The 11,127-nt window shown below is 35.9% G+C and overlaps 2 protein-coding genes across 3 annotated transcripts; both read left to right on the top strand.

Moving 5' to 3' along the window:
* LOC126911696 (adenylate cyclase type 10-like) lies at positions 1 to 6,705 on the top strand. Of its 2 annotated transcripts, none has more exons than XM_050700270.1 (4): positions 1 to 820; positions 968 to 5,711; positions 5,982 to 6,146; positions 6,372 to 6,705. In XM_050700270.1, exons 1-4 carry the CDS (start codon positions 522 to 524, stop codon positions 6,558 to 6,560), a joined length of 5,397 nt encoding a protein of 1,798 aa, XP_050556227.1. In that variant the 5' UTR covers positions 1 to 521; the 3' UTR covers positions 6,561 to 6,705. The 2 variants fall into 2 exon arrangements, with proteins under 2 accessions (XP_050556227.1, XP_050556228.1); XM_050700271.1 differs by having other exon boundaries at positions 677 to 835.
* A 118-nt stretch (positions 6,706 to 6,823) lies between these two features.
* LOC126911699 (guanine deaminase) lies at positions 6,824 to 10,960 on the top strand. Its single transcript, XM_050700283.1, has 8 exons — positions 6,824 to 7,102; positions 7,218 to 7,478; positions 7,867 to 8,085; positions 8,562 to 8,669; positions 8,777 to 8,884; positions 9,409 to 9,574; positions 10,007 to 10,153; positions 10,610 to 10,960. The coding sequence occupies exons 1-8, from the start codon at positions 6,998 to 7,000 to the stop codon at positions 10,837 to 10,839; spliced, it is 1,344 nt and encodes a 447-aa protein (XP_050556240.1). The 5' UTR covers positions 6,824 to 6,997; the 3' UTR covers positions 10,840 to 10,960.
* Positions 10,961 to 11,127: the final 167 nt, after the last annotated feature.

Below are 11,127 nucleotides of genomic sequence, written 5' to 3'. Positions count from 1 at the left end.
AGAAATTATGTCAACAGGTCAAAGGCATTGAAATAATAAATAACGGTAATTAAGTGATAGTTCCTCACCGATTGAGGAACACTCGCTGTGAATCGCTACATTATCACTCCAGACAGGTTCTAATTGACGGAATGGTTTGTAAACATTAATTAATGAACAATAAACTTTGCCCACAAACCATTTATCAATTAAAGTACCTAAGTAGTAAGTACATACATAATAATATCAACTTTTTACACAATTTATAAATTACAGCAAAGAGTTTTACTTTACTCCCTTCAAATTAATAATATCGATGACATTAATGTATTGTCAAAAAGTTTAATGTGTTGTGCTCATGTTGTACTTGGTGTAATATTGAATATTTTCTTTTGAAGCACAAGTACATTGAGATAAAGCAAGGATCCTCAGCACAACCGACTAGATTGCTGATGACAATATATTAAGTGTAAAGTGACAACTACATTATCCGGTCATCCATCCAAAATTCACGTGCATACAACAGCAAATAAACCATAAAAATGAATTTCCTCAAGAACAAGCCTCGGGCCAGGCGGAACTCTGCTAGTGTCATGGTGAGCACAGAACGTTGGCGCAACTACAGCCGGAGGATGTCACGTCGCGGTCATGAAATGTTTGAAGATGATGTAGATGAATATGAACCAGCACGAAACAAGGAAGTTAAGAACTGGATAGAAGAACTATTTGAGAGGAAGAGCGACGCAGACGAAGTAGAACAAGACATTGATATACAACTGACGAAGAAACAAACTCTAATACTGTCCACGTTGGTTCCAGATGAAATTCTTTTGATGGACAAGTAAAGTTTTATAATGTAATTGAAAAAATGTATCGTACCCATAGCAGTAGTTTACCATTTAATAAGCAAATCGCTCTTAAAACATGTAGGTATTCTGAGTGATTATATTTTACATAATATGTTCAAAACAGGTATCATATATTTCAGGTTCAATTCTGTGGAAACAAAACGATTTGTTGGCGTGCTCCTCATGGCTGATGTTTCGGGGTACACAGCTCTATCAGAACGATATAATAACACTGGCAAAGGTGGCACTTACAGATTAACTGCTACCCTGAACACATACCTCGGCGCTCTCATAGAGCTCATCTATGGCCACGGTGGCGACATCATAAAGTTCGCGGGCGATGCATTCCTGGCACTCTGGAAAACTGACAAACGATCATTTTTATCTCACACCATTCATACAGTAATAGCCTGTGCTCTTATTATACAACACTCCTATGCTATTTACGAAACCGACGTTAAAGTTAATTTGAGAGTCAAACTGGCGATATCAGCCGGCAATATCATATTTGCACCCATTGGTACAGGTATAGATATGAGTTATATTATATTTGGCTTGCCTGTGATCGAAGCTAAAGCTGCTGAAAGTGTTTGTGCTTCTGGAGAAGTGAAACTTACTCCCACGGCTTGGGGGCACTGTTACTCTAGGAACTACGACCATGTTATACACGAAAACGGTTTCGTGACGATAAAATCCATTCTGTACGATCCCCATGAAAGTAACGTAACGAAACCTTTCGCAGGCTTCGGAAATTTAATTAGACAAAGTAAAAAGCCATTCAGTGCAATCGAAAGTCTTCCAGATGTCTTATTAGACTCATCTAAAGGTACAAATGTTACCGATGCCTTACGAAAAAAAGAAGCTTTAAGTTTACGGAAAGCCATTCTAGTAGCCGAAGAAAAAAACATTGGATCGGAAATTCGTAGATTTATGATTAGGCCAGTTCTCACCCAGATCGATGCTCACCAACCGCTTGAATACTTGACTGAAATGAGACAAGTCTCCATTTTATTTGTAACGCTTAAACCAAGAGAATGCTCATTTGCACAATTGATAACAATTGTTAACAACTCTTATCAAATCACTTGTGAAATTGTATATAAATCGATGGGTTGTGTTAACAAAATTATTCTTTTTGATAAAGATGTAATGATACTAGTTGTGTTCGGATTACGGGGCTTCAAACACGAGTCTGAAGCGCAAGCTGCATTAAAATGTGCATACAGTATAAAAAAATCCGTAGCAGCTCTCGATGGAGTCCTCGAAGTATCAATTGGTGTAACAACTGGACAAGTATACTGTGGAGTCGTAGGTCATCCCCTACGAAGAGAATTCACCGTTATTGGTGCTATCGTTAATAAGGCAGCGAGACTCATGTGTGGATTTCGAAACAAAATCACCTGCGATGAAATGACATTTGTAAAAAGTAAAATGTCCACAAATAGCTTTACACTTCAACCGGCAATAGAATTAAAAGGTATCGTTAAACCGGGAAAAATATATGAGTACAGTGAAGAGATAAGAGTTAAAGAGTTATACGATATACCAATGATTCCTCCACTTCTCAACCGTAGTGATGAACTTGAGTATTTTGAAGCTTGGCTGGAGGACAGTAAATCAGCGTTCAGGGATTTTGATGCTCTCTTAATGATTGGGGAATCACGAATAGGAAAGAGCAGAATGTTAGAATGGATGGCACGTTTTGCGAGAAATCAGGGATACCAAGTATGCTATTTAAACCTAACTTCAATACATTCAGCCACAGCATACTTAGCTTTAAGCCAAATAATGAATCAAATGCTTGAACTTAAAGAACCTGTAGAAGGTTTTGCTAAAGAAGAAAAAATAATTCAACTATTAAAAGTCTACTCTGACGACTTATGCTATTTAAATAATATTATAAAAGTGAGATTTGCTTATCACGAAAGAATCCATTCTTTAGATGAAAATAAACGCAAAGAAAAAGCGAAAGCTATGTTTGAAAAACTAATAAAAGCATTACCACAAACCATAGTCATATTTCTAGATGATTTACAAAACTTGGATTCATTGTCTTGGGAGTTTATATCAATGATGTTCAAGACAATGAAAATATTTATTGTGTTATCTGTTACACGTGGTAAGTTTAGCGCCGTCCACAATTGGCTGTATAGCGTATTTATAAATGATAACATCAGAAAAATGGCTTTAGGACCTTTAGATCCAGAGTGGATTCCTGCTTTAGCATGTCAAATATTAGATGTGGATGGTGTTTCTAATGATCTATGTGCTGCTTTGCGAAGTAAATGTAAAGGTATGCCGGGTCTTGTTGAGAGTTTTATAATACATTTATTTTCATCGGGAGCACTTGAAATAAGAAGAATAGAAGACACTGAAATAGAAGAATGGGAAGAAGAAGAAGAATTACAGTTTCCAGAACCTGCACTGCTGCACCCACAAGCATTGGATGGTAACAATCAGGACACTCTCGATAAACTAATAGAAAATGATAACAAAGGAGATATAAGTATATGTATAGTTATTGATAAGAAAGAACTAAATACAAACATAAATGTTCATAATTTAGACACATTAATAATGATCCAGATTGACTCTCTGACTCCGTATCAACAGTTACTGTTGAAAATCGCATCAGTGATCGGTGATGTAATTCCAAGGGATCTATTGGAAAATATAATGTACGAAAACAATCCGCTGATAACTGCTAAAGCGATAAAAAGACTATTTTGTTTGAGAATACTGTCATGTGCTAACACAGACTGTCTAAATAAATTTGGTCGTAGGGGTACATCGACATTGACTATACTCTCAGGTTATTCTCAGGCATCAAACCCGAATATTGTTTGTGATTGCTGTTTTGAATATGATGCAGAAAACGAGCAAAATCTACCGAAATATGCTTTTTGCAAGTTAATGCGATTCAGAAGTAAAAACTCAAGAAAAACATGTTACGAATTATTGCCGATGAATCAAAAAAAGGAATTTCATACAAGAATTGTTAATTATCTTGAAAATAATAAACAAAAATGTACTAGTTGTGGCGGCACGGTTATGGTCGTCCAATCAATGCTAAGTTTGACTAATGAAGCATCTAGAAGCGGATACTCATCAGTAGATACTATAACGACTCAGGTTGATGACAGCTTACAAAGTAGTGAAGAAAGCGAATCTTCGTCAAATTCACAATCTTCACATAATTTGGTTACAACAAAATCAGAAACCGTATCAATCTCCAAAGAAAATTTAAAACCGATTGGGACAACTAGCGAAATATTAGCAACAAAGACACTGAAGTATGGTTCACGCCATGAAAGAAACAATTCTATAGTACCACCTATTTTAAAATTAAAAGGTAGCACCATTGAGGTAAATCCTCCAACAACAAATGAAAAAAGAACTAAAAAAGTAACGATGACAAATTTTTCTGATCCAGTATTAAGCGATTCCGAAGAAATTCCAAATTGTAAGATTTTTGATATGCTTCGTGAGGTCACCGAAGCAGATGCTCCTAGTGATTGGCAGAACCTCGGCATAATCGATAGCCAGGAGCATTTAGACGAAATTGAAAAGAAAAAAGATGGTAACACATTTAGCGTAAAAATAGAAAAAGGTGTATCTGAAACGAATTTCGCTAGGTGCACTTGTGCTGAATTAAATATAACAATTTGTGAACAAATCGTACACCATGCAGAACATGCAGATTTGAAATCAAAAGCTGTTGAATTTCTAATTAAGTACAGTCATTTGAGTGTTCTAAGCAATAACTTTGAAAATGTATTTGAAAAACTTGATGATGCCGAAAATCTTTGTCAATCACTGCAAAACTTAGATCCATTCGAAAAAAAACGTTTTTTCGGACAAATCCATACAATACGAGCTGCCGCTTGCCTATCTGTAGGAAGACTTGCTGCGTCTAAGTTAGAACTAGAACAAGCTACACAGATTTATAACATAAATTTACACAAAGTTCCTGAATATTTAAAGTTAAAAAATATAGCAAAGGCTTTTAAATTCCGCAACCAGAAATACCGCTTACATAAAACAATATTGAAAGCAGATTCTGTGTATTGTTTAAACGTAGCAACCTTATTATACTCGATGCTTGGCGATGAAAGGGTATCAAGGATGACAGCACTACGCGCTTTAAATATAGTCCAGACTGTAGAATGTTCTGTAGTAAATGTCTGCGAGACATATTGTAATGCAATCCAGGTAGAAATGGACCGCGGCGCGCCCGAAGCTACAGCAGATATAGAACAAATGGCAGCCAACTCTTTAAAAGCCCTTCCACGTCCAATTCAGGCTGATGAACTCTTTGCTGTTGGTAAATTGTTTATGACAACATTCCGAGCTCGAATGGCCAGAGGTCAACTGGCACCGACCATACGATCAGGTTTTCGTGCCCTAGCTGTTAGTCGATTCCTACAAGCTGAAGATATTTCGTTAGAACTAATTCCAGATTTATTTTACATTTTGCTGACGCGACGACGAATTGAAGAAGCCATCGATATACTGCAATTTGCTTTACGTACAGGGCAAGATCACATGTCGTATGAAAGTGAAAATTGGTATCATGCGTTGTGCATGGATATGATACTGGATGCAGGATTTCAACTTGAGTCGCCTCAAGATATAAGCCGCTTTGCTGAATATTCAATCTCTAAGGGTAAATCAGCAGGGCCCAGCCGCCGACGACTGGTGGTAGGCCTATGGACTTATTGGCTGAGGGCCGATTCAGAGAAAAAAGCAAAACGTTTCGAGGCTGAAGCACTCAGCTGGGCATCTCATGAGGACGACAGTTCTATGATGAACCTGTTGAGTGCAATGAGACTCGCAGAAGGAATGCTCGAGAGTTTAGCTAGAAAGATGGACGACTTAAGAAAGGTAAGTTCTCAATTCCATTTTTCTTACCCATTTCTGATCGACTTCATTTGGATCTGAAAATTAATAATAGGTATAGGTAATATATTCTTTTCTCTCTAACTATTCAATCCAATCTAGGATTTTACCACTACTACAAAGACCGGGCTGCAGCGCTATCTGATGAACATGATCCTTTTGATTAAACTGCCATCTTCACTCTCCTGCTAAGTGTGGTCCGTAGTCTAACAGTAGACTCTCATGTTTGATAATAATGGTGATACCCTTCCCTAGGTGGTGGATCTAATGGAATTACGTTCGGTAGCCGACAGAGAACTAGCTCGATTAGAAAACGATGCTCGCTTACTCGGTGCTGCATTACCTCGGTGGAGCCTTCTCAAAGCAAACTCATCAATGTTGTCTGGCCGAAATGTTATTGCCAACAGTTTAATCAATCAAGTACGTTTTTTGAAATCAGTACCTACCCTGGGTTCAGTAAAATTGCTTACCAATTATTATTATAACGAATCTAACTTGTATAGTCGTTAGAAATTTGTATGCTGGAAGGTTCCTTGCCTTACTGCATATAAATAATATTATATTAGGTACCTATACAAAACATTTCATAAGACAAGTTGGTAATCTTAGAAAGTTAATTAAAAATACTTACTTGATCTTAAACAGGCTTTAGAGGAAGCAAGAAAAATGAATAACAGACTCGAAGAAGCCATGGTGCGCGCCACCAGTTCCAACTCAGTGATATGGATACAAAATGCACGCACAGGGCAATTCGTGCATTGGCGTGAGGGAGTCACATTCGCTCGTAATTCTTGGCACCAAATTATGTACAGAATAACAACCACCAGACGATGAAAATGACTGTAATAAGAATTAACAAAATACTGTTACAACTACAAAGCCTAAAAAAACTAGTTTTGTCAGTTAATTCGTTGGAACTTCTAAACAATAAATAAGTGTAATGATTGTTACTTTCTTTTTTATTTATAAATTAATTTGATCTTTAAATAGCAAACTTATGTTTTAATCGGACAAAGTTATTACGTAAAAGACAGTAGTTCAAACATTAAAAAGTTATTCAGATTTGACACTTCTTCTGACAGATAGATAAGTAGATAAGTACCTATCGAACTTCCTTCAACTAACTTGTAAACTTGTGTTAAAATAATATTGATAAGATGTTATTATCACTAACTTTTAAACTAAACTTTAAGATTAAATGAAGTAGTATTTAATTACGTAATTTTATACCAGTTTATCAACGGAACAGTGATACAGCACGTGTAATAGAAATGAAGGATAATAAAAATATCGTTTTCACTGGAATAATCGCCAGCTCAAGTTCTTTGAACAATCTTGAAATAAACTCCGGTTACATCGCTGTTAAAGATGGAAAGGTAATGATAATATTAACTAATTAAATCCCTTTACAAAACACTTTAATAAATAATAAACGTTCCATTCAATAAATTGTTAATTACATTTATAAATTTTTATTTTTTATTTTTTTAGATTACAAAAAGAGGTTCTACGGAAGAGTTTGATAGACTGGAAAAATCTGGAGAATTTTCAACATTTGAAATAGTAAAGTTGAGTCCGGACCAGTTTATTATACCTGGGTTTGTTGACTGCCACACTCATGCTCCTCAGTTTCCTAATATTGGACTGGGTTTAGACCGTCCACTACTGGAATGGCTAGCAAAATACACTTTTCATTTAGAGAAGAAGTACAGTGACACGGAGTTCGCTGCTAAGGTCTATGACCAAGTTGTTGTGAGTAAATTGATAAAGATATTGCGTCATACTTGAGTAGTAACACTTAATAAGATTTATTATATATTGTAACTTTAAAATTACTTGCTCATTATGTATTGTTTCATTACAGCTTAATTGAGTGCTTTATGTCAATTTTAATTATGTATTGTGCAGTAGCAGCTTAACTATAGGAGCACTGCAGTAGTATACTCCCAGAAAATTATAAAAAAATTAATAAGTAAAACAAAATTTTTGGCACTTATAGGAAGTCGCTACTTCCTTTATTATTTGAATTGCGTCTTTTTTTCATTTAAAGGGATTTTAGGGCTGCCTCATTTCCATGGACGAGCCCCAGTGGTATTGTTTTTATTATAATCATTTACACATGCAAATAAATGTTTTTCAGCAAAGACTGCTCAAAAATGGGACAACAACAGCCTGTTACTTTGGTTCCTTACATGTAGAAGGGACACTGGAACTTGTAAAAAGTGCCATCAAACACCACCAGAGGGCATTAATTGGGAAAGTTAGCATGAATAAAGAGAATTTTGCAGAATATTATAACGAAACTAAAAAAGAATTGGAAGAAGTTGAAACATTTATCAAACAAGTCATATCTTATCAGGTTTGTGATTTTTACCCTTATATGTGTATACGGAAATAGACTATTGTTTTTATGTGAAAAGTATTACTGTTGAAGTACTAAATAATCATATTTTTCTTGGACAATAGGTGATAAATATTTTTATTTTATTACATATACAAGCAAGATTCTGTATAAAAATATTTAAAAATTGAAGTGAGAATATTTTTTGATTCAATATTCATAGCATTTTTCTGTTTGAGACTGATACATCCCTATATGATTTTGGTTTTAAAGTAGCTAAAATGGTGTCAGTTTTTTTTTTAAAGGCAAAGGGAATATTTTTACCACCATGTTTACTTCAACGAAAAGTTCAATGATTATTACAAAAACCATATTTTAACAAACCACAAAAAGTTTTACTTTAATGTTATGCCTTATAAAGGGTTAAGTGTTAGTCTTGAGTCAGTATGCCCTCAAAAATGTTAATTATGAATAGTACTTTGTCTAAATTACAGAATGAGCTGGTGGAACCTGTAGTGACTCCAAGATTTGCAGTGAGCTGTGATAAAGAACTTATGGATGGGCTGGGCAGCATTGCCAAGAAATATGACTGCAGAATACAGGTAGGTTACCTTTACCTACATAATTGTAAAGCCTGAGGAGGTTGATTTTTTGTTGAACTAGTCTGTCTTAAACCGACCCACATCTAATTAATTGTTCTATATTACAGAGCCACATATCAGAAAATACTTCAGAAATAGACTATGTATTGGAAACTAATCCGAAATGCAAGAGCTATGGCCATGTTTATGATGAAAGCGGAATTCTGACCAACAAGGTAAACCCATTAATAATATTTATAGCAAATCTTACTAATACATATTATGTTTGCGAGGATGTATGGTTGTGTGATTAGTACACTTTAACGCAAATCAAACTATAACAAATCTACTGAACAGGAGGTCTACTCTAATTCAACGAAAAACGAAGTTTCGTCCAAAACTTCGCAGATTTCGTACTACGCTTCAATTTATTTTTTTACTTTAACTTTAACTTTCGTGAACAAAAATGAACGAATGAAAACGTTAATTTAAGTTTCAATTTCAAATTCAATAAAACTTCCGGCATAAGATTAAACGAAACTTCGCATTCGAGAACCGGAGTAGCCCTACGGATTTGTACGAAATTTGGTAGAAATAAAGATTATAGTGTTCAGACTATAATGAAATAACACATGGGGTACTTATTATCCCGGGAACGCGGGTGAAGCCTCTGAACACACAGCTTCTGTCAGAGGTGGTCACTAACTGGTTTTCAAACCACTCACCTTTCACATCTTCAATTATTTTGTTTCTGTTCCAGTGTATAATGGCCCATGCAGTACATTTGACGGAAGATGAACTGACTCTCCTGTCCAGTAAGGGAGTGTCCGTGGCCCATTGTCCGGCTTCCAACACACGGCTGAAGTCCGGCCTTTGTCCTGTCAGGGAAATTATCAATGCTAACATCACTGTGGGTTTGGGAACAGGTAGATAATCATCATTTCAGACTACAGCTGCTTACTCCCTGCTGGGCCTCCTACTGAGGTAGAAGGTATACCTCCTATAACTATTCTATATGGTGAGGTACTCTTTCTAAACAACTGTAAGGAGCAGCCAGAATACCTAAAGCATGCTCTTAAAACTCACAACTGAAATAAAAAATTATTTGTTATTTTTCTCAGTCACAACTAAATTAGATACTTGAAGTCTTCATTACAATGAAGAAATAGATCTAAACTAATCATTACATTCATTGATATTTTTTAAGAAATAAATATGCTATTTGACGCAAAAATATGATGACGTCACAAGTCTGTATCCAAACAACATCCATTATAAGTATTGGTTTTGACATTTCGATAAAAGTATGTATTGAATTTGACTACAATCGTTTTTAATTACCGTATTGATGCTGTCAGATGTGTCCGGCGGCGACAACGCATCGATCCTGGACGCTATACGCAGGACAATGGACATCTCCACCTGCCTGGAGATGAGAGGCAACGACAAGTATGCGCTCGACTGGAAGGAAGCTTTCTATCTCGCTACACTGGGAGGAGCTAAAGGTGATACCATCTTAATCTTACTAATATTACTGCGGTTCTGAGTTTGTATGTTTGTTACTCAATCACGTTAAAAAGCTGAATGTAATCTGGAACAGAGGTAGATTACGGTCCAGAATAACACATAGGCTAGGCTACTTTTTATACCACAGGTATGCGGACGAAGCCGCAGAAACTAGTACACTATAATATCTTGAATACTCATACAGAGTTGTACCAATGGGTCCAAGGTAAATGGGTGATAGACTACATTAGTTCCTCTTAAAGGATATCTCCCTATAGCGTACCTGGTTCTTGCCTGGTTTGAAACAGCCTTGGTTTGATAGTGTAAGTGAACCGTGTGGGTTCAATCGGTTCGAGTCCAAAGCACTCACAAAAACTACTAACGAATTATGTAATGACATCGATAGCACATAATACCAATACAATATATACAATACCACATTTTTGTATTTCCAGCTTTGAACTTGGACCATAAGATCGGCAACTTTGACATCGGCAAAGAATTTGACGCGTTGTTGGTAGACGTGTACGCAAAGGGTGGACAAATCGACAAGTTTGAAGGAACCTTACAAAGTAACCCCGATGAATATGCTCTGGACCTTCTACAGAAGTTCATATTCGTAGGAGACGACAGAAACATCGTACAAGTTTATGTCAAGGGAGAAAAAGTCAAGGATGCCTTGTAATATATATATATTGTAATAATTATATTGACTTTATATAAATAATGAGATTCTTATATTCCAATGTGATAAGTTCAAATATATTTTATATACTATTTTACAATAATAAATCTCTATTTACCTATTTTCATTGTTTCATTAACCTTGACAGCTTTTTTGAGGGGGAAAATCATCCTTGCGGCCTTGGGTGAGGCGCACAAAAGTGTCTGACTCTGGCTAAAAATCATGCCTTTCCAACTTTTGCTTAGAAGCCCCGGTAACCCGTTAGGTAATCCTCAGCTACGGATTTCA

The sequence above is a fragment of the Spodoptera frugiperda genome, chromosome 18 (assembly GCF_023101765.2).
Source record: "Spodoptera frugiperda isolate SF20-4 chromosome 18, AGI-APGP_CSIRO_Sfru_2.0, whole genome shotgun sequence".
In the NCBI taxonomy this organism is placed as follows: domain Eukaryota; kingdom Metazoa; phylum Arthropoda; class Insecta; order Lepidoptera; family Noctuidae; genus Spodoptera; species Spodoptera frugiperda.
This window is presented reverse-complemented; position numbering and strand designations above follow the sequence as displayed.